Source organism: Rhinoderma darwinii, chromosome 9 (genome assembly GCF_050947455.1).
Source record: "Rhinoderma darwinii isolate aRhiDar2 chromosome 9, aRhiDar2.hap1, whole genome shotgun sequence".
In the NCBI taxonomy this organism is placed as follows: domain Eukaryota; kingdom Metazoa; phylum Chordata; class Amphibia; order Anura; family Rhinodermatidae; genus Rhinoderma; species Rhinoderma darwinii.
In genome coordinates this window covers 94,964,083-94,987,612 of record NC_134695.1, presented here as the reverse complement: position 1 = coordinate 94,987,612, position 23,530 = coordinate 94,964,083, and the positions used below count along the sequence as shown (strand labels likewise).

Genomic DNA, 23,530 nt, shown 5'->3' with positions numbered 1-23,530 from the left:
ATGAAGACAAGCAAAATGGCACAAGAGACTTCATGAAAGGCCGGGGCAGGTCACACTCCTGTAATAGTTCAGGTGTATCCGCAGGATCTGGCCTATCCACCTAAATTGAAAGGGGTAAAGAAACAAAAAAGGAAGGAAGGAAGGAAGGGAGTGTGGTCATGGAGTGCCCGGGCTCCATGTCCTGGGCCCTTTTTTGACAAATAGTTTTTCATAAGCGGCACAGGGCAGAGGGAACGCAAGGAAGGAATAGAAAGGGCAGCCTAAAGCTCACAAGTGCACAAATAAGTGGAGGACGAGGGGAAGGTGGTCCTTACAGTATGGAGGAAGCCGCTGTGAGCGTCAGAGAGTAGTAATTGGTAGAGTGGGGAGACCGGCCATTTTATATGAAAACTACAGCCGCTATAAACACATAGGACTTGAGAAAATTGGACATTTAACAATTGACTTTTCAGAAATTTAAAATGTACATGAAGCCTGAGAGAAGGAATAAAAAAAACACAAAACCCTAAAAGCTATATACAATCTTTGCAACCATTTTTTAATGCTCCAATACAGCGGAAATGAAACATGCAAGAACTTTGTAAATAGTCTTTATTAAAGAATATCATACCATTTTGGGCCTATAGCTCCTATGCAGACCTGTGACTCCATGGTTATAGACTAAAACTACCATCTGTCCCCCTACCGAACGTATGTTAGTAAGTTGGGGGTGGGGGGGGGGGAGAGACACCGAATGAAAGGCGTTTTCCGAGTTAAAATGTCAGTTAATGCTTAGAATTTATTAAGGTAAATACATTTGTAATATATACTTACATTTTCCAAATTGGCCCCGTTTCCAGATGCTGCCGTGGGGTACATGACGGGTGACGTCACTCTCTGGCCGCTGTGTTGATCTTCAATTCTCTTCCGGGTATACGACACGTCACTTGTGACGTGTATGGGCTTTTCTGTTGTACCGCACGTAACGCGCATGCACGGTCCCTGCGGTTACCGCGAGAACAGCAGGGACCACGCATGCGCTTTACGGGCTGTACAAGCCACGTGTCATATACCCAGAAAGGGATTCAAGATCAACACAGCGGCAAGAGAGTGACGTCACCCGTCACGTACCCCACAGCAACATCTGGAAACGGGGTCAATTTGGAAAATGTAAGTATATATATTACAAATGTATTTACATTAATAAACTACGAGCATTAACAGTCATTTTGTCTCGGAAAAGCCCTTTAAGTATAACTGCAGGATCAGACTACACAGGCTTTGTTTGTAGTGTTACCATGGTGACACATAGGTCAGCATGGGAGCTGTAGAAAAATAAACACTTTTTTATATATAAAGACTATTCAAAGTTTATTTTACTTTGATGCACTGAATAATAAAATAAAATGGTTGTATAACTAAATTTTATAGTGACAACTCACCACTGGAATGTGAAGCTTGCTAAGTGGTTTGCCATCCAATAAATACGAGCCAGTATAGGTGACATATTCCGCATAGCACTGCGGTGCTTGAGGAGTTATATAGCACAAGATTTTCCTCTTCTCTTCAATCTTCTTTCTGATTTGCAAATATTCAAAGTATGGGTTAGACCGGTCACTGTGATATGGCTCAATTTCATCTAACTTGATAGCATCCACTATGGCAGCCAAAGTCTGTTGTATCATCTCTCGAGTTTGTTGACTGGTGTTGCTTATTATTTGCTGCTGAAGCTGGTTCGGTTTCTGCAGCCTTCTCTTTCGTGGGTGCTGGGTCTGTGGTTCCTCCTCCTCATTGATTTTACTCTTGCCACGGGTAGTTGGTGCGGTAACTACAGGCTGTTCTCTCTCTGCGGGAGTGGTGTTCTGTTTATTCTGGTTGGCAAGCATTTGAGCCCGGTTACGGGTCATACGAAGAGGTATCTCTTCTACTTTAGGTGGTTTTGGAATATCAATTGTAGTTTTTGCCGTCTGTTCTGGAACATCTACAGTTGGGTTGATCTGAGGGGCCTCTGCCTGTGCAACTGGATCACTATCCACATTTTCTACCGGTGTACTTTCATCTAACTTGCTATCAACAGTCTCAAGATTTTTGGACAAGACCTGGACACTAGTTTCTGATGAGTTTAGGGTTGCCTGAACTTTAGCCTCGATTTGTTCAAGAGGTTCGAGCTGTACAAATGGAAGGGGAAATGATGCCGGGTCAAATAATGGCTTTAAAGGCTGGGATATTTTTGGAGCTTCCAAAGTAGATTCCTCATCGGGATCCTCGGCCTTCTCCTCCTGTATTTGAGGTGATGGGTCAACTATTTCCATGGTACAGGGTTCTTTAGGAGTTGCTGGCTTCGGAAGATCTATTTCAATGGGATGCATTTCAGTTGTTTCACTCTCAACATGGTCTTCGGGAGGACCAGCTGGGCTTTCTGCAGTGATGTTCAACTGTTCACAGGCTTCACTGTCAATTTCCTCTTTGACTGGAAGAGGGAGTTCTGGTAGAGAAAAGGCCCCAAGTTCCAACTCATCAACTACTGAAGAAAATGGATTAGACCATGGCTCGGCATCCTCTTGACTATTTGGGTGGATTTCACCAGACTGCACAAAATTTTCTTTGACAGATGCTAATGTGTCTGAAAGAGGGTCTGCATGTACCTGGGGCTCTACAGACAGGGTTTGTGGTTCCTCTGGACAAGTTTTGCAGTGGTCAAAGAAAGCGGGAAGAGGAGTAGGAGACATGTACGTGCCCTGGTCCTCCGGTTGAGGCATCACTTCCTCCTCTTTCAATTCCTCAGCAGCTGCTTCAGACATGGGATATGAAACAGGAGAAAGTGGGTAAGGAGAGTCAGATGAAATGAAAGGAACTGAAGGAGGAAGGATTTTGTCTGATGGGCTGAAATGCTTAGGCGACTCGGAGAATCTTTCAGGTGACTTTGCCAGATCGGATCTCATGGACCAGCTTCCTTGTTCCTCTGAATTACTACCAATTACACTCTGAGGCATAACACACTCAGAATTACTATTTGCGGGACTCACCCAACCTAGATTGTGTTCAGAAATAGGGGAATTAAAAGTATTTTCTTCAACGGGAGGAAATAAGCCAGACTCTGGTGGTGGTGGAATAAAAGCAGGTTCGGGAGGTAGAAAAGAGGATTCTGAATGTGCGGCATGAAAGTCTGATTCACGAGGCAGGTAAGCACTCTCTGAAGGTGGGAAATGAGATGTTGTATGGATCACATAATTTTGTTCTGATGGCAAGAAGGATGGCTCTGGGGGCATAAACTCTGGCTCCTGCGGTAGAAAGGCTTGCTGCTGAGGAATATATTCTGGTTCTTGGTGCAAATCTGATTCTTGTGGTATGAAGTCCGGTTCTGAAGTATAGCCATTGCTGTCTGGAATAAAGTTATCTTCCGTTTCTAAATAGGCAGGTTCCTGCTGCATGAAGTTAGACTCTGGTGGTGAGAAGCTTTGTTCTTGAGGAAGAATGGATTCCGTAGCTTGTTGTGCTTCTGCAGAATCACACTGTAAGCCAAGGTCTGGAGGAACAGCACTTTCAGTAGAAGGCTCTAGCAGGTCATCTCTTTCTGAAGGAGAAGACTTTGCAGGTACACCCGAGTAAACACGGTCAGGAGAAGGTGCTATACTTGCAATGTCTCCAGGTGTAAAAGTAACATCAGATGGGTAACCCGGCGAGTAATAACCGGGAGACAAACATGGAAATTTCTCTGCAGGCACGAGAGCTTGAACCTTCTCTTCTATCATCATCTGCATGGGTGAACTGAAGCTAGAAGATGCTGGAACACTCTGCTGCCTGAAAAACTTCATCTCAGAAGCTGGAAACTCCTCTTCAGGAACTCGTCTTACATCAACAGAGACTGAACGGCTTCGGTTAATGGAAGATGATAATTTAGTTGGCGTTTGGCTTGGAGTTTCTGACAATCCAGAAGTTGAATACCGATCAAAAAAGGTAGGGGAGCATGCATTCATAGACATTGCAGAAACAGGTAGAGTATGCTGACTGTCGGAACAGTCAAACATCAGCTCCGGATAGTCCTCAGTGCTACAGGATGGCGTTCTAGGGGTCTGCATTACCTCTTCATAGCTTGGGCATGAGATTACAGATGTAGGGGTTGGGACACCGGTTGGCCTATTCTGATCTGGTCTAGGGGAAGCTGTGAGGACTTCCTTAATTTGGGGACCATTGAGCCAGTCCTTCGAATCATTCCCAATAACAGCTTGGGCCTTATTTTCAGGAACCGGTATAATCAACGGGGCCAAATCTTTAGTTTTCTTTTCTTTCTGAATGGAGTCCGTCACAGATGTTTTCTTGGTACTCAAATCCAAACTTCGCTTGCGTAATTCTTCAGCTTTCTTCTCTTTCAACTTTGGATCCCCAGATCGGTGTCTCATCTTTTCCATTTGCTTCATTCTTTCCTTATGCTTTTTGTGCTTCTCTTCTATTTCAAGATCTTTTTGGCTAAGCATCCTTTCAAAGCTGGTCATCATAAGGTCTCCATCACCCAACAGTTTTTCCCTAGGTCTGGTGTCTTTCTTGTTGGCATCTTTCATCAGTGCCATTTTTTCATTTCCATTAATAATTTTGACACCGTCCGTTTTGTCTCTCTCGGTGTTCTCTTTCGATCTCTCTTTCAGCCTGTTTTCACTAAACTTCCCCAACTCCTCTTTTGATTTATCTTTTGGATTTACTTGGGGAGGTTCTTTATCTCTTGAGTTTTTTAGCTCTTCCCGGTGATACTTAAAGAATGCCTCCAAATGTTTGTCTCTGTGCTTTTCGTCTTTACTTTTCTCACGGTGTTTATCTTTCTTTTTCTTCTCTTTTATAGCTGGTGTGTTCACACTGTAAACTTTGTCCTTTTCGGACTTCTTTAAGAGATCTCTTTCAGAATCCGGTTTCTCTTTTTCTGAAGTAAACACGTAATCCATACTTCGGTCCAATTCCTCTTCAGTCTCGGTCTTAACACTGAACACCGGCAGACAGTCTGCATCTCCAGCAGGAGCCTCTTTCTCATACTGAATAGACTCCCGTCTGCTGTAAACCTCTTTCGCATCATCCGTTTTTTCAGATTTTTTATCAGACTTGTCTTTTCGTACCTTATCTTTCTCATGACTTTTCTTCGAGGAAGACGATGAGTGTCTATTTCTCTCCTTATCTTTCAGCTTCTCTGCTAAGCAAGGCACAGAATCCTTGTATTTCTCCTCTACAGTTTCTATGTTGGGTAATCCAACATTCTCAAACATGTTACTTGGATCTTGGCCTCTATCTGTAAAACTGTCCGACGAAATTTCGCTAATTTTATCGTTTGAATCATCCTTACAGTCATTGAGAGCTTCTTCCTCCAATTTTTCCAGTAAACTTTTTTCAGATTCAGCCTTTGAGAACTTCTTATCCTTAAAATGATCGGACTTCTCTTTGTGTTTCGTTTTGATTTTCTCTTCAGTGGGATGCTTTTTGTCCTTTTTGTCAGTCGGCATTTTTAATTTGCAATTCTTGTCTTGGTTAGAATCTAGGGACACCCTATCCTTGCGGTATTTGTCAAGAGAATCCTTGTCTTTTTTGTCCTTGTGTTTCTCGGTGTTCTTCTCCTTTTTCTCTTTTCCAGATTCTCCTGGACCCTTTTCCTTTTTGCGCTCCTTCTGTTCTCGGTCTTTCTGCTTTTCCCCAGAATGCTGCTTGTCACTAGAATATTTTCGGTGTTTCTCCGACTGAGATGTGTCTTTGTCTAGTACCGTGGTCTCCCTCTCATAACTGTCCATCCTGTGAAAATCATTGTAGGCTTCAGTAATTTTGAACCCTGATACAAATCGTTCGTCCTCTTCACTTTCGTCCGTAAAAATGTCAGAGATGCTATACCAATTTTTCCCCCTTGCTCTCTTTTCATCCTTCTTGTCACTATAGTCTTTTTCTAGAGCGGAGGCTTTTTCTTTTTTATCAGTTTTCTGATCTTTTCTATCTTTATACACTTCTTTGTGCTTTTCTTTTGAATCTTTCTTATCTCTAGACCCTTTCTCTGCTTCCTTTTGACTTCTCTCTGAAGATTTCTCAGTCTTCTCTCGCTCCGCATCTTTCGATTTTTCTCGATGTTTTTCAGATTTAGATTTTTCCTTTTTTTCAGAAGTCTCCCTCCTCTCTTTACCAGAATGATGCCGCTCTCTTGCCTCAGAATTTTTGGGGAAAGACTCTTGTTCAGATTTATCTTTAAAAAAGGTCTCTGAGCCATAGTCATTCAATTCTTCTTTATAGGACTCGTCTAGTTTTACTTTGGAATCTCTTCGATCCTTGTTGGTCAAGGAATCTCTTCTTAAAATATCCACATCTTTATCTTTCCGGATTTTAGTGCACTCTAGAGAGTCCCTCCGTTTCTTTTCTTTCTCCGCTGTAAAGGATGGAGTGACTTTGTGAGAGTCTGTTTGGTCTTTCTTTTTGTCAGAAACTTTGTCTGAAGAGTCTCGATCCTTCCTTTTAAGGGCCACCTCTTTCTCTGATTTATCTCCATAGTCCCTCTTGTCTTTGCTTTTGAAATCTTTTTCCTTGACTTCTTCCTTAACAGATTCCACCACTAGTTTTGGGATCGGATCATTTTTGCTCTCTCTAAAATCTGTGAAGGACGAGTCCCAGCTGTCTTCTGCCTTAAAATCAAAAGAAGAATCTGACGACATATCAGACATCCATAAACCTTGGTCATCTGAAGTACTATATTTTGCTTCCTCATTGTCTAAATAATTATTTTTGTTAAATTCTTCAAAAGATGCTTCGTCCTTGTGAGACTTTTCCTTCTTTACCTCTTTAAAGATTTTTTCTCTTTCATTTTTAGAAGATTTCTCCTCTTTTACTTCAGCCTTCTTTTCAGATTTTGAGGATTTATCTTTTACTTTCTTCTTCTTCTCATCTTTATGTGTTTTAGGTTTATCTTCTTTGGGAGATTTCTCCTTGACCGTTTTTTCTCGATCTGTTTTGCTAGATCGGTCTCTGTCCTCTTTGAAAGTTTTACTGTCTTTAGCATCTTTTGTCTTTTTTGATGACTTCTCCTCTTTGGCAACTTTGCCTCCCTCATCTCTAAATGACCAGTCTTTTTCCTCGGACTTAACCTTGGGGAGGGATTTGTCTTCTTTCCTGAGGTGATCATGATCGTGTTTTAATACTTTTAATTTCTCTGGAACGTCAACCTCTAGATTTAAAGACTTTTCTGATTTTTGCTTCGAGTCATCATAGTCAAATGAAAAGCTTTTAAGAATCTTTACATCCTGGCTGGTCTGATTTTGAACTTTTTCTTTACTTTTGTGTTTGTGTTTTGTTTTATGTTTTTTCACTACTTTACCTTCTTTGTCTAATTTGGGAATTGCACCTTCAACATGAAGATGGAAAGAGTTCTTTTCATATATGCTATTGTGTGTGTTACTTTTCTTTTTGTGCTCGTGTTTCTTTTTAACCGGTTTCAAAGACTCCAAACTAGAATCTTCAGATGAGTAATCATAATCACTAGTTAACCGCGTCCTTGTGGAATCGGACAATGAGCTAACATCTGACCAGGTTGGAGAAGATACAGTTTTCCAATTGTCTGTCCTCCAGTGCTTGGAGTGCTGGTCTGGGATATTAGCATTGTGCTTCTGTGATGCTAAACTCCCTTGAGAAGATGCAGAAGATGCTGATAAAGAGCTAAACAAAGAAGTCTCCTTCAAAGCTAAGGCAGAGTCTTTCACACAGTTTGAATTGTCTAAGGAAAGCAAATCATTCTCGACATCGCTCTCCAAGATTTCACTTTCTGTCTCCGAACAAAAAATGTTATTTTTCTTTCCAAACTTTACGTCTTTATTTTTAGTATCTTTCTTCCGCTTCCTTTTTACTTTACTCTTTTCTTTATGCTTGGCCACAGGTTGCTCCCTGGTTTTATTGCTCGGTATAACGGGGTGAGCGGACAACCGGAGCTTATCAGCAGCCCCTAACGAGACAGAATTTTCCTCCTCATCTGATGTATCAGACAAGATACGGCGAGCAGCTTTCTTTGGTGCAGTCGTATTTTTAGTAAAAGTTTTTGCTTCCGTTTTAGGAATAGAAGTTGAACTGTTCGCCTTAGTCTCTTTACGGAATTCTTTTTTCAACAGATGCTTATCGTCAACAGGAGGTACGCGGTCTTCCTCATCATCTTCATCGAACTCGTACTCATCCTTCACTGGCGTGCTTTTCGGTTGGTTCTGACGTTTCCCCTTATGTTTAGACCCCTTTTCAAACTCTGAGTCCGTGTTATTGCCATCAACCGAGCTGGATGGTGCAAATGAAGGAGCATCTTCCTCTTCTGAGCTTTCTGTTTTAATAGAACAAAAAAATAAACATCGTATGAGTACCGAGTAAACAGGGTGCACAGGAGAAACCAGTATGGAAAGTGTTACGGTAAGAGGGTGTAGGGTAGAATAGAGCAGTTCACTGTAGTGAATGTAGTTTGGTAAAAAATAACTTTTTTCATTGTACATTTTTGGGTCTACTAACATGCTTTAGGTTTCCTTTTACCACATGCAATATATTCACAGATATTTAGACAGTAGTATCTAGATGGGAAACATACAGTAACGGCAGAATACAATAGCATTAAGCTAACCTGGCATAATAAAGTGAATATTTAGATATTTTGTTTGTTTGCACTTACCAGTTGAGCTTTCCTCGCTGGAGGTGTAGGTACCCTTTCCAAGAAGAAGATTAACCATTGTTGGAGAATTAGCGACTTTTAAAGGGGTCTCTCCCTTTCGGTTACTTTGATGAGGATTGCCTCCATACCGCAATAGCAATTTCACAACCTGAAGGATAAAAAATTATAATAATATATACTGGGAAGGTGGTCAGAATGAATGACAACTTAGGAATGTGATTACAGAACTCAAGATTGTGTTAACTGTAGAAACCATTGCAGAAACAGATTCAGAGAGAAAGAAAGTGAAATAACTTACTGTGATGACACAGGGAGAGCCTTTAACAGTGTCTACAATGAGCAGATAAAGCTGTACATGTTACCGAATACAAGTTAAGAAATGTCATACTTGCTACCCCAGAATAAGGTGGTCTCCTGACATCTGTTTTGGTAAATAATTGTATTCCCAGTTGGAGAACAATTCTGGATCATCTTTCCTTAGATCTCTGCATTGTGCTGTTCCTCTGTTATTCCTTCTAGAAATTTATGAATAAATTGACAACTGGGTGTTACCAGTTGGTGGTGGTGGGGGGGGGGGGGGGGGGTCACTACACAGTGTGACATCGTCCAATCAGCGTTTACGGTCTCAAACTGCATAGAGACACACCCCTTTTGACAAGGAGAATTGTGACACCCAGTTGTCAATTTATTCATACATTTCCATGAACAACAACAGAGTAATGTAACAGATCACAGTTCTAAGAAAAGATGCTTCAGAATTGTTATTTCATGGGAAATACTATTATTTACTAAAATACACATCAGGAGAGCTCACAGATATTCTTTTACACAAAACCCACTCGCCTTGAAGTGACCATTATTAGACGCGTCATGCAGGGGGGTATCATCATCCAACCCCTTGGTGTTAACCTCTGCTCCAGCAGCCAGCAGCTGTTTTGCAACATCATAGTAGCCTCTATTACAGGCCTCATGCAAGGCCGTCCATCCTGCAAAAGATTAACATGTTTGATTGAGTATTCCAACTAATAACTATACAAGGTGCGTGCATATAAATACAAAGACCCAAATATGGATAAAGCTGATAACTTAAGAGGGGTTCTCCGGGAACTTTATATTAATGGCCTATCCGTCGGAAAAGTGGGGGTGCAATGCTGCAGGCTTTACACAGTTTACAGGCACAGCGCCACACATATCCGATTGCAGCCCAGTCCCCATAACTTAAATAGGACCGGATCTACAAAACCCGTAAGTGTAGGACGCTGTGCCTGTAAACGGTGTAAAGGCTGCGGCAAACAACGCCACAGCACCAATCAGCTGATAAGCGGGGGTGCCAGAAGTCGAACCTGCACCGATCTGACAACGATGACCTATCCTAAGGTTAGGTCATCAACATGAAATACGCAGAGGACCCCTTTAATAGGACTAAATACGAGACCTCCATTTTAGCTCAACTAACCAGTAGTTAATGGGAGAATATAAAAATGATATCTAGAGCATCAGATTTTTCTGACGGCTACTTTAAAAAAAAAATAATAATCTATTGACTTCAATACAATACATAGCTCATCAATACAAGGCTTCGCTGCTGTAATGACCTAAAATATTTTCTCATCTTTCCAAAAATACAACTGCGCAAAACAGGCAACATGGAATCGATGCAACTATAATCCTGACGCTTTACCTGCAAAGTCTTTAACATTGACATCTGCGCCCTCATTTATCAGCTCTTTGATACGCCGTGCATCGCCTCTAATGGCCGCCCGGTGTAACCGAGTCTCCCCCCGCTCATTTCGCTTGTTTACTTTGTCTTTGGTTTTGGATGCGGAGTTAGGAGTCCCCTTTTGGCCAACTGCAGACTGAGAAAGATGCTTTGGTGTTGTGTCAACTAAAAGAAGAAAAAAAAGAAACTAGATGAAGAAGGTTAAGTTCAGTTAACATATGCCAGTTCAATTCTCCACAATTGTCAACTAAATGTCTCACATTTAGGGCAAACTTATAGGGATTTTTCCCCTACAGTAAGTGATGGCATATAGTTAGGGGTCTGACCACTAGAACCTCCCCCGATCACTAGAATGAAAGGGTCGCGCTGCTAGTAAAGCACAGCAACACCTTCAGATTTTTTCCCCCCGATTCAGCACCATGCAGGGAAAAAGCTAAAGGGTCCACAACAGAATTGTTCTATGGAGCAGTGGAGGTCCCAGTGGTAAGTAGGAACATATTGAAATGCCAGATCAGGACTTGCTTAAAAGGGGCTTTCCCACAAAACACATGTATCCCCTATCTACAGGACCCCCAGCAATGAACGGGGGACCAAAAGCCCCCGAAGTGCTTTATGAGAATGGAGTGCTAGTGTGCATGCTCGACCAGCGCTCCATTAATTTCTATGGAGCTGACGGAGACCGTGGACCTGGAAGTTCCATAGAAATTAAAGGAGCGCTGGCCGAGTATGCGCACCAGAGCTCTATTCTCATGGAGCACGTCAGGGAATTTTTGGTCCCAGTTCTCATTGCTGGGGGTCCCAGCCCCATCGATCACTCATGTCTCCCCTTATCCTGTGGATAAGGGATACACGTGTTTTGTTGAAGAACCCATTTAATACCACGCTTCCTCCGGTGTGCGGGCGCTTAACAGAAAAAAAAAAAAAAAACAGCACGTGGCAAGTGTAATTCTTGAACATAAGGGCGCATTCACTGGAAAATGTTCCAAGTATAGGACAGTTATTTTAAACCAGTTTACAAACTGATATATAATGGGATCAAGAAAAGGGGTGAACTTTCATCAAGTCAGATGTCGATCTGGACGATTTTGCTTTAATGCACACATTGAACCTGCGAGATTGCAGCTATAATTGCCGTCTGATTATAGCAGCTTTATGGTTTTTATCTCCCAATGAACGTCTTAACTTTTGTTCCAGGTATTTGAAAAGCAATCTGCACCCATTTTCCTGAAAGAACTTGCAATCTCAGTGATGGTCACAAGAGGGAGCGCTTGCTTAATGTAAAATTCTACAGTTGTATATTGACAGCCTCTGTGTTTTACAACCCGAGTATATGGAGAACGTCAGAAATAGGCACAAAATTTAAAAACCAAGAGTCTTACAACATCCCAGATTCTTACTTCCTCCCTGGAATTATGTTCAATATCTGGCATATCAGCAGCAAGGGTAACACGCACTTCAGAAAGACGTTTCTCTAGCTCGCATATTCAACGACAAAACGGAGAATGATAAGACAAGTTGCGACATGAAACTGCATGATTGTGCATGTCCAGGTGATAAAACAAACTCAAGCTTCGCTGCAACCGGGTTGTAGAAAGCAGAAAAAAAACAAAAAACACCCTCATCTCTCCGCTCAGAGAATACAGATGCCATTTACATACGCTGCTCGTCGTGTCAGAGAAGTGGTGCGGGGATGATTTTTTACTCAGTCGCTTATCTGAACCGCTCACATTTAAAAGAAGCAAGTTGTATTATTTTGACGTACGTACGTACGTACGTACGTACGTACGTACGTACGTACGTACGTACGTACGTCTCCCCCCCCCCCCCCCGAAATAAAAAAATTAATTGTTCCCATAGGCCACCCCATTCAGCGTTACGTTCGTGTGGCGATGAACCACACTCCAGTAAAGCCTTCCCCGTACATTGTAATAATAATCGAAAGCAAACATCTGCGACTAGTCATTCATTACCTGGGCTGTTGGTAGATTCTTCTGCTGTCATCTGCATAAGCAAAGCAACCTGCTGCCGCTCTGATAACGGGTATCCAGCTCGAATTCCAGATATCCCAATACCAAAGGGTAAACTAGACTTCCGGTTGGCAGGCTCTTTCTTAATTCTTTTCTTTTCCGGACCCTGCTTTTCTGTTAGGAGAAAGAAAAAAGCCAATAAAATTATTTGAATTTTAAATCAATGACTATATATATATTAAATCTACACTAATGAGAAACCTATAGATATGTAGATGTTCTCAAAGAATCCCTCCACGTCATTTCACTTGTGAAAACTAGGGAGAAATGGAAATATCAATTTTTGAGGTGTCAGAACTAATGTGTGCCCCCTAAACCACCCTCACCTGCTGATGGGTAAGGCCGATGCAATAGGAACCTTTATTACGCGACTTACAGCCTGTAGTTGCATTCACAATTGTGCAAGCTTCAGAGCGGACATGTCCCAGAATTCCTTGCATTCCGGGACGTGTAGCCTTTACTGTACAATGCCTGCTGTAATCCGATGTGGGAGAAAAAAAAACTAGAAAATAGACTCTCCATGAATTATCAAAGCTGAGAGGTGTCTGACAGGACAAGATCGTTGACTGTTTCCAATAGCAACCAACAGAGTTAGGAATGGAGTTCTAGACAAACTAAAAACTGGTCCAAGACAATTACATTTGCAAAGATACTGGATTTCATGTACATTAGGCTTATGTATAAGGTGAAAGCATGCTTCAAAGCAGGGGTCGGCAACCTTCGTCACTCCAGCTGTTGTGAAACTACAATTCCCAATATTGCCCTGAAGCCTTTGGCTGACAGTGCATGCTGGGAGTTGTAGTTTCACAACAGCTGGAGTGCCAAAGAGATTAGAAAAACAGCCGTTTTCTTCTAGAAACAGCACCACACCTGTCCATAGGCTGTGACTGTTATTGCAGCTAGACTACACTCACAACATGGACAGGTGTGCCAATGGTTTTGGTAAAAAGCAGCCATGTTTTTCTAATCCTGGACAACCCTTTAAGAACAAGCAGTTTATTACAGAATTTATTCTTAATGCCAAAACATTGGTGTTCAAATACAGTGATCACAAAAATCACAGCAAAAACCACAACGAGAATACTCCCTTATCCTACAGTCAGCGATTCTGTAGGAAAACAACCCTTTAATCAGTAAAACAGATTCCATTTTCCTGCCGTCTTCATGTCCGTGGTGATGACTCAGTGACTCACTGGAATTAAAATACACTGAACATGAGATCCCTGAGAAGAAGATACCTTAACCCTTTATGGACTCCCTTGTCCTTCAGATACAGTCAAGATAAACATATCAATGACCTCCACAAGTATATATCATCCGAGCGCACATGACCAATGAACACGGCCACCGCCCGATCTCAAACTGATATCAAGGTCCAACCGTGCGCTACGTTCAGGAATATATCAACAAATTGCACAAACGATTTGCAGAATTAAATAGATTTCTGGAATTTCTGCTTATGTTGTAACCATCCCAATAAAAACTCACTGGGCAAGAGCCATGAACAAAGCATTGATCATCTTCATCAATGTAACCCAGTGCAGGGTCCAGCTGAGGCAAAGCGCAGACAGAGGAAGCCATTATTCAATAGTAGAGAAAGGGGGTTGAAAACATGCCAAGATGCAAGACGGGGGGCAATAATAAGCAGAAGACAATTTCACAGACCGCAGTAGAGGATTTCCTGCAGGTTACAAAACGTAAATTTAAAGGGGTTCGATTGCATGTAATATTTTGAAATTATACATTTTTTTCTTTTAGAGGGGTCAACATGCTGCTCCAACTGTGGAACGTGCACACAGGGAAGGCCATAAACTACACAGTGAGACGGCCATGCTGACCCCTAAGCACAGTGTGAGCAGGGATACGAGTCCAATTCAGGAATAAGTCAAACTGAATTTTTTCAATAATCAAACTAAGGCTCTGTTCACATCCACGTCAGAGGTTTCATTGCAAATTCTGTCACATTTGCCCAGAAGAACAGCTGTGCGTTAATTCCCAAGAAACCAATGGACACCACAATGGTCCATCGGGCGCTTTACATGACAACGGATCAGACTGTGGCGTTGTGGTTGCCGTTAAACAGAAAAAACAATGCAGAGGTCAACAAAGCCTTATCAATCTGCAGCGTTCCTCCTGACAGACGGGCTTTCACTTTATTACTACACATCATTTTCCAGGTATCAATGTAACCGGCAACATAAAACAATAGAGGTGTATTTATCCATGTTACAAAGTAACGGTTTTAGTTAATAAATCAGCAGCTTTATGATTTTAGAAACATACAAACTGTGTAAACACACACACACACACACACACACACACACACACACACACACGCACGAACGCACGCACACACGCACACACACACACGCACGCACGCACGCACACTTCAAAACGCAATGTCTGCATATCAGATCCGCAGCAGTTGAGCAGTATTCATGCACATAAACATTCATATACATTTCTACAAGTTGCAGGATGTGGGTCATGGGCCCGGCTTCCTGAGATCGTGCTTATAATGTGTTCTCTATACATAATACTAGAAATGAGACAGCCTTATATAGGACTGAAATATGCAAAATAACGAAAAGCACAACACTTCAACATCACTCAGTCCAGGTTTACAGTAATAGCGGCCAACTGCTCAATCATGTTGATGGCCATACGCTCTCCCCTACCGCTAAAAGAAAAAAAAAATTACGCTGAAATGTTTAAAGGAGTAGATCAGGTTGGGTACTGCCTCCGGGCGCCGGAAGCTATGCAGAGGTTGGGGTCCTGGAAGCAGAAGGTTCTCACTACTGTATAACGGCCGCGCTGGGTTACTGCACCTCCGCTCCTATTCACTTTAATAGGAGCAGAGCTGCAGCACGGCCGCTATACGGTGGTCGGAGCCTTCTGCTTCCAGGACACAGACCTCTGCATAGCTTCCGGTGGCAGTCAGAACAACTAATCAGTGTCGGACCCGCACCGATCATATACGGATGATCTACCCTGTGAATAGGTCATCCGTATACAAAACAGCCCCCAACCTGGACAACCCCTTTAACTCAAAAATAAGATGCAAAATACTCAGCAAGTTGTAAAGTAGGAACCAGATTCTGAACTTGGAGCAGAAGGCAAAGAACGATCAGAGCAACTATTTGGTCTCAACAGGGTACAGATATTAGACACCTATATTTCTATTGGATGTGATCTATACTCCTTGTAAGCGGTCACTTCTGTGAGGATGGACAAGACGTCTAGAAAAATCCCTGCCCTGAATAACCCATTGATCTCACGTCTCCAGCACATAGGACTCCAAAATCCATTTACATACTCATAAGAGGAGATGGTAATTCTATTCATTCACTCAACGCTTCACTTCTAGAAATCATTGACATTTTATTTAGAGGCCTTTTAAGGTTTGGAGCCCTTAAAATGCAGCATATTAGGTTGTGTTCATTGAAACGGGCACCAATCTTAGCAGTACGACATGTTAGAATATTCCCCGACAGTCTGTGTAACGTCTGCCATGTAGCGCTTCCATAGTGCAGCAGTGGAGAAAAACTTCCCCTCTATTTTCATTTTCTTCCACTATAACCCGTGTTACACAACATCTAAAGAACGTTATGCGGAGATTTATTAACCGGTTAAGGACTAGGCTGTTTTACAGCTAAATGACCAGAGCAAATTTCACAATTTTGCTATGCGCTTCTTTAGATGACTATAACTCAGCAGGTGAATAAAGTTCATCTTTGAATTTTACACTCTTTTTAAAGGACAGATAGGGCTTTGTTTTAGTGGCATTTGTCAGTATATATCATTATTTTTTTTTTCTCTAAAGTGGGCAAAATTGGAAAAAAATGCAAGAATTTAACAATTGCGTCAGTTTAGGCTAGCATTTTTCACACACGGTATAGACCACGGCCAAAATTCATCTCCTTTCACGTTCTTCCACTTCTCCCGTGCATGGGGATACCAAATATGTGTGCCTTATTCGCTGTGCGGGCATGTGCCAGGGCTTGGCATAAAAGGAGGCTTTTTGGCCTTTTCGGTCCAGGAATTTTGCATTTGATTTTATAGCTGCATACTGTTTTCTGGGGGGCCTAATGCTGCTGAAACATTAGAAACACCCCATAAATGACTTCATTCACACAAGTAGACCCCACAAGGTTTCCTTCAAGGGGTTTATCATATTTTTAGACAATCCAGTTTTCTTCTGAAAGTTTCTTGAATAAGATGGATCAAAATAAAATTAGCAATTTTTTAGCAAATGCGTCAGTTTATACCAGCATTTTTCACACACGGTATAGACCACGGTCAAAATTAATCTCCGTTCACATTCTGCCACTTCTCCCGTGCATGGGGATACCAAATACATGTGCCTAATTTATCACATAGAGATGTAGGAGGGCGGACGATAGAAGAAGATTATTTCACAAATCGCTTTTTTTCAAAGCTGGTTTTACAAAACTCAACAGAGTTTCTATAACACTTCCAAAATATCTGCTCTTGAAGCAGAAATCCCAAAATATTCATCTAGGGGTATAATGGGAATTTATTTTTTTGGGTTTTCTAAAATAAGAAATTGCAGGTTAATGCAAATGGAGCTCTCCAGCAGATGAACTTTAGAAAACATCAAACATGACATCCACCCCCCACCCATTCCCTCCCTCACCCTTGGAGTAAAATCAGGGGAAAAATAAAAACGTAATGTAGGGCAAATATATTTTCAACAAATTAACTAAAATCTAATAATTCAGAACAGTGTGGTATTTTTTTAAAACATGGCTCAATGCACAGGCCTGGTTGCGAGGGACATGAGGGACAGAAATATCGGGAATCTTTGCGGTGCCCGTCTTTTCTGCAGACGCGGCACTTTTTCTGGGGGTTGCTTCTGGTTGGTGTTGGGGGAATCCGACTGATGAAGTGTCTTTCAGTCAGTCGCGTGACATCCTCAGACTGGGGGCATTCTCGGGTGTCCTGAACATCAAAAATGAGGCCTTCAATAATTTTTTCCTGGAAATCCAGGTATGTGTCTCTGCCTCTGTTTTTTTTGTAGAGCACAAATGAGTTGTGGATGGCCACCTGTAACAAATAAATGGCCACCTTTTTGTACCAGGTTTTAGTTTTGCGTTTTACTAAATAGGGCTGTAAAACCTGGTCGCTTAAATCCACCCCCCCATGTACTTGTTATATTCGGACACGCTCACTGGTTTGTGCTTGTCCGATGTTGCCCCTCTTTCCCTCACTGCCACTGTTCCTGCGGTATGAATCGTGCTTAGCACATACACATCTTTGCGATCCCTGAACTTGACCGCCAGCAATTCTTCAGATGCATAAGCACAGGAGTCCCCCTTTACCCTGCGCTTCCCCACTAATTGCTGTGGAAAACCAATTCGATTTTTGCGCATGGTACCACATGCCCCAGTCCTTGCAGCATGCAAATGCCTAAACAGGGGCACACTCGAATAAAAATTATCACAGTACAGGTGGTACCCCTTGTGAAGCAGAGGCTGCATTATCTCCCACACGATCTTACTGCTGGTGGAAAGATCAGGGGGGCATCCAGGAACATTTATTGTGCGGTCCCGCCCTTCATAAATTCTGAAGGCGGTGGTATATCCTGACCCGCTTTCACACAATTTGTAAAGCTTAACGCCATATCTTGCCCTTTTGGAAGGTAGATATTGGCGAAAGCTAAGTCTGCCATGAAAGTTGAGGAGGGATTCGTCCACACTTACATTCTGCTCAGGGGTGTAGAGTTGCAGAAATAAATTATTCAGGGAATTTATTAGCAGTCTTATTTTGAACAACCGATCCCGGTTTGCATCGGTACTTGGGGGGGCCTGTGCGTTGTCATTGAAGTGGAGGAACCTCATTATTGTCTCATAACGAGACCTGGGCATTACTGCAGAATATACTGGGGTGGCTTGGGCGGGTCTTGTTGACCAGTAAGACCTAATGGAGGGCTTTTTGACAATACCCATATTTAGGGTGAGCCCCAAAAAAAATTTTAATTCCTGCAAATTGGTGGGCGTCCAATCTCTGGCATGGGTGGATGAAGGTTTCTGCCTTATATATTGAGTGGCATATAAATTTGTTTCGTGGACAATCTGATTTAGGATGTCGTCCGTTATAAATAAATGGAAGTAATCCATTTGGACAAAATTTGTATTGTCCACGGTTATGCCAGGAGTGGCCGTAAATCCGTGGATTCTAGGCCCAAAAGATGGGGCAGGTGCCCATACAAGAGCCTGGACTGGAGGGACCAGGCTGTCCCGTGCTACAGCGCTACTTGGCCCTGCGCTTTCATGTTCTGCAGTTTCGACTGCATCAGGGACAACGTCCCCTGAAGATGAACATGAAGTGACGCTGTCATCGTCACTGCCCGAAACAGGTTCCATCTCGGACGCCATCTCTGATGCGGTCTCCGACTCAGACCACAGCATGGCGTATGCCTCCTCGGCGCTAAACAACTTCCTCGCCATAACGTAACTAACACTAACACTAACTAAACAAATTTTTATTTTTTTTATAAAACACACAAACTAACTGCTATATATATCTACACTACCGCTAACAAAAAAATAAACCGCTATTGCTATATATATTATATATATGTGGATATATATATAATTATATACTCCCTACCTGCCTATTCTAATAGAATAAAAGAAAGAAAGATAGATAGATAGAAAAAAAGATAGATGGATAGATAGATTGTATAGATAGATAGAAATCTATCTATACAGAGAATGTTTTAGAGTGTAACTGTATTTTTTTGTAACTGTAACTGTAATCTTCTGGCAGCAATTCTCCCGAGTCTCTTCTTCTCCTCAAACTGAAACAATGTTTGAGGAGAAGAAAAGAGGCAGGAGATTTACTGCCAGAAAAGTCAAAATAAAACAAATGTGGTCGCTGTGATAGGTTTTCACAGCGACCACATGATCAGGGACCATCAGATTGGTCCCTGATACTCTGCCCAGTGCCCAGAGCTGTTGGTAACAGCGTGGGCACAGGGCTGTGTGCACGCGATCGCGTGCACACTGTTTTATAAGCAGGAATGCATGTGATCGCTGTGATTGGTTGTCACAGCGACCACATGTTCAGGGACCATCAGATTGGTCCCTGATACTCTGCCCAGTGCCCAGAGCTGTTGGTAACAGCGAGGGCACAGGGCTGTGTGCACGCGATCGCGTGCACACTGTTTTCTATGCAGAAATGCATGTGATCGCTGTGATTGGTTGTCACAGCGATCACATGTTCAGGGGCCAAAAGATTGACCCCTGACATTCTGCCCAGTGCCCATGGCTGTTAGCAATAGCCAGGGCATAGAGCTGTGTGCACGCGATCGCGCGTGCACAGTCTCTGAAGTGCGGCCGTATATATTCTATACGCCGGACTTTAGAGACCCTGACCGCTGGCCGTATATTTACGGCCAGCGGTCGGGAACCTGTTAATAGAGGCTGCGCAATCAAAAAGGAGACTGAAAACTGAAGTAGCCGAATATTTCAATGTCTCCGGTTTCCCTCAAGTCAGTATACAATTTTTTGTAAACTAGTCGTGCAACATACACTACCGTTCAAAAGTTTAGGGTCACTTCGAAATTTCCTTATTTTTGCAAGAAAAGCAGTTTTTTTCAATGAAGATAACATTAAATTAATCAGAAATCCACTCTATACATTGTTAATGTTCTAAATGACTATTCTAGCTGCAAACGTCTGCTTTTTAATGCAATATCTACATAGGTGTATAGAGGCCCATTTCCAGCAACCATCACTCCAGTGTTCTAATGGTACATTGTGTTTGCTAACTGTGTTAGAAGGCTAATGGATGATTAGAAAACCCTTGTGCAATTATGTTAGCACCGCTGTAAACAGTTTTGCTGTTTAGAGGAGCTATAAAACTGACCTTCCTTTGAGCTAGTTGAGAATCTGGAGAATTACATTTGTAACAAACTTTTGAGTGTGTGTGCGCGCGTGTGCGTGTGTACAGAAAGCACAATATTTTTCACAGAAAAACAGTCTCAGATTTCCCACTGCACAAGGAACCACAAATGACCCAAGTCTACAAATCTGGAGGTCTGAGGAGGATAAACTTTCTTAGCTGCCTCACCCATCACAAGAAGTCACTAACTCTGGATGAGAACATTGTAGCACAAAATATTATACGTAACCTATATTTTATACAAAAGAAAGAACTATTAATGCAGATGTAAAACATTTTTAGTTGATTGACGGTGAGCGTACGAGCCCTGTATCCAGTGAGATCAATAGCGCGTAATCCCATCAGCTCCCAATTAGGGTATGTTCACACGGCCTATTTACGGACGTAATTCGGGCGTTTTTGCCCCGAATTACGTCTGAAAATAGCGCCTCAATAGCGCTGACAAACATCTGCCCATTGAAAGCAATGGGCAGACGTTTGTCTGTTCACACGAGGCGTATATTTACGCGCCGCTGTCAAATGACGGCGCGTAAATAGACGCCCGCGTAGAAGAAGTGACCTGTCACTTCTTTGGCCGTAATTGGAGCCGCTATTCATTGACTCCAATGAATAGCAGCGCTAAGTACGGCCGTAATGGACGCGGTGTTCAAGCGCCTGCACATGCCGGTACGGCTGAAATTACGGGGATGTTTTCAGGCTGAAACATCCCCGTAATTTCAGCCGTTACGGACCCCCGCCGTGTGAACATACCCTTAAGTTTAGAGCCACTGGAAGTACAAGAGGAATTGGGGGAGGGGACACGATGACCGGGCCATTATGGATTTGTCATATTTCGCAGATAAGGCGATACCGTCTCTATACCGGATTCTACAAGACAGGGAGACGGCATTTATTTTCTATTCCCTCAGATTATTTTTCTCTCATATCCTCTGCTGTATTTATAGATCTGAAGGGCACATTATTGCCGGACAGCATCAGAGTTTTATCATTGAAGCACTGTGGCTCCAAATGCAATCAAAGCGACAAAAGCAGAATGGCTTCACTAGCACAAAAAGCACAAGCTAAAATCTACTTTATATTATATCATGAAGGACATTACCAGGGAGAACCACATTAATGCTACGAATTACAGAATGGCCTTAAAGAAAATGTGTCAGTGGAAAATTACCTATTGCTTCTATCAAGTTTTTATGTTAAACATTTCTTAAGAATTTTTGGTGATTTTTTTCCCCATTTTCTAGGTCATTATCTATATAAAGGTGGATTTGCATACATCTGTTGCAGCCTGTGACGGACACGATTGATGAAATTTTGTGCATTGCTCCGGCATCCATAGCCAGACAGGAACACACTGCTTGCAACGTTTTTCTGTTTGGTGAAGGTAGACATCAAAAGTAAAAACAGATGCAATGGATGCCAGAACTGCTCCCATAATAAAAAAATGTGATCAGTTTCTCTCCAGCATTTCTGTACCATGCAGGGGGAAACTAGGCCAGATGCATGGGAACAGCCTTAAAAAAATAAAAAATAGACGGACCCTTCCTGTTCTGTAGAGATCATTTCTGAGCAATCTCATCACAGGCAGGATTACACTGCCTTGCAACACCTCTACATAGATAATAGGAGCCACCAGTCACAATAGGTGATCGTGACAGGTCCTCTCCTTCCCCTTTCTGCACAGTGATCTCTGCACAGGTCACAGAGCATGCCCACTACACTCTCCCATACAGTGCAGGGAGCCGGGCTCCTAGCATCATAGTTATGTACGATGCTAGGAGTCCCTGCCTCTCTGCAGGACAACTGTCCCGTACTGTAATCATGTTTTCAGTACTGGACAGTAGTTCCACGGAGAGGCAGGGACTCCTAGCATCGTACATAACTATGATGCTAGGAGCCCGGCTCCCTGCACTGAGTTCGGTTCGGGACTTCCGGCCGAAATACGTCCGTCCATTACGGACGTTAATGTGCTCGTGTGAACCCAGCTTAAGACTACGGACTTCATCGTAACTCATATTTTTGATTAGCAATTTGGATCCATAAAATGTCTTTATAACGAGCCTGAATCATGAAACGAGAACCAGGAGTGTTGTCATGGGAACATTACAGCAGCAGGTATGTATTAGGCTCGTAACTTCAATAAAAAAAACTGCAGACTAGAATAAGGGCCTGTTCACATCAGCATTGGGCTTCTGTTCGACCTTTGTCAGAGGAACCGATGAACAGAAAGTCGGACGGAAACCATAGCTTCCGTTTGCATTACCATTGATTTCGACGGTAATGCTTCCGTTGCAGTTGGTTTCTGTTCTGTAAAGTTTCACGTTTTCGCAGAAACAGCGTAGTCGACTAAGCTATTGTTTCTACGGAAAAAAACCTGGAAATTTTACAGTACGGAAACCAACTGCAACGGAAACTATGGTTGCCGTTCGGCCATCCGTTCATAGGTTTCTCCGACAGAAAGGTCAAACGGAACCAGACACTGATGTGAACATATTCTAAGGCTACATGCACACATTGCTGTGGAAAATCCGCACCAAAACCGCAGCAAAATCCGCACTAGATTGAACGCTTTTCATGAGCTTTTCGGTGCGGCTTTTACGCTTGAATGCGTAAATCGTGACTTTTCATGCTATTTTCCTCCGCACTAGGCAGATAGAATTCGCAAGCGGAAACGCAAGATAAATTGACGCTCTGCAGATTTTAAAATCTGCACCGCAGGTCAGTTTACGTGCAGAAATACAAATAAGCGCAGCAAAACTGCATGTAATACGCATTGTGTGCATTGACCCCAAGAGATAACATCTACCACAAAGTATGTGAGGCTGTCAAGTACCGGTTATATAATGCTTGTACATAACTACTTTTTTGGGTTGCATTATTTTTAGCAACATTTAACCTTTTCAATGTTGTAACAATTTTCACTAATGACATATATATATTTTTTTATGATTACGTTTTGTTTTTTTATATATCATATTTATCACCATACCCATATATTTTCTGAAACTAAAACACCTGGCACATTGAGGAAATGCCACCCAGCGCTTTACGCTCATGTGCACCTTCATGCAATTTTGCATCAAATTGTAACGTTGTGTAAAATACACACAAAAATATTTGTGGCTTAAAGTCTGACCCATGCAACACCACCTAAAAATAAATGTCGAAGATATGGACTCGATAAATGTCTATTAGGCAACAGGGGGTGATTAGATGTGCTGGGTTTTC

The 23,530-nt window shown here is 42.3% G+C and overlaps 2 protein-coding genes across 8 annotated transcripts in view; one reads left to right on the top strand and one right to left on the bottom strand.

Annotated features, from left to right (window-relative positions):
* The window catches only part of RPL13 (ribosomal protein L13), a 257,531-nt gene that overhangs the window by 1,264 nt on the left and 232,737 nt on the right, over nucleotides 1–23,530 (top strand). The window lies entirely within an intron of this gene.
* ANKRD11 (ankyrin repeat domain containing 11) overlaps nucleotides 1–23,530 on the bottom strand; it is a 215,510-nt gene that overhangs the window by 5,501 nt on the left and 186,479 nt on the right. For all 7 annotated transcript variants that reach the window (XM_075838584.1, XM_075838582.1, XM_075838585.1 and 4 more), the window contains 5 exons: nucleotides 12,320–12,490; nucleotides 10,311–10,514; nucleotides 9,473–9,615; nucleotides 8,630–8,777; nucleotides 1,422–8,290 (listed from right to left, as the gene is read on the bottom strand). In XM_075838584.1, the coding sequence (XP_075694699.1) occupies nucleotides 1,422–8,290; nucleotides 8,630–8,777; nucleotides 9,473–9,615; nucleotides 10,311–10,514; nucleotides 12,320–12,490 (7,535 nt within the window). The remainder of the gene's footprint in view (nucleotides 1–1,421; nucleotides 8,291–8,629; nucleotides 8,778–9,472; nucleotides 9,616–10,310; nucleotides 10,515–12,319; nucleotides 12,491–23,530) is intronic.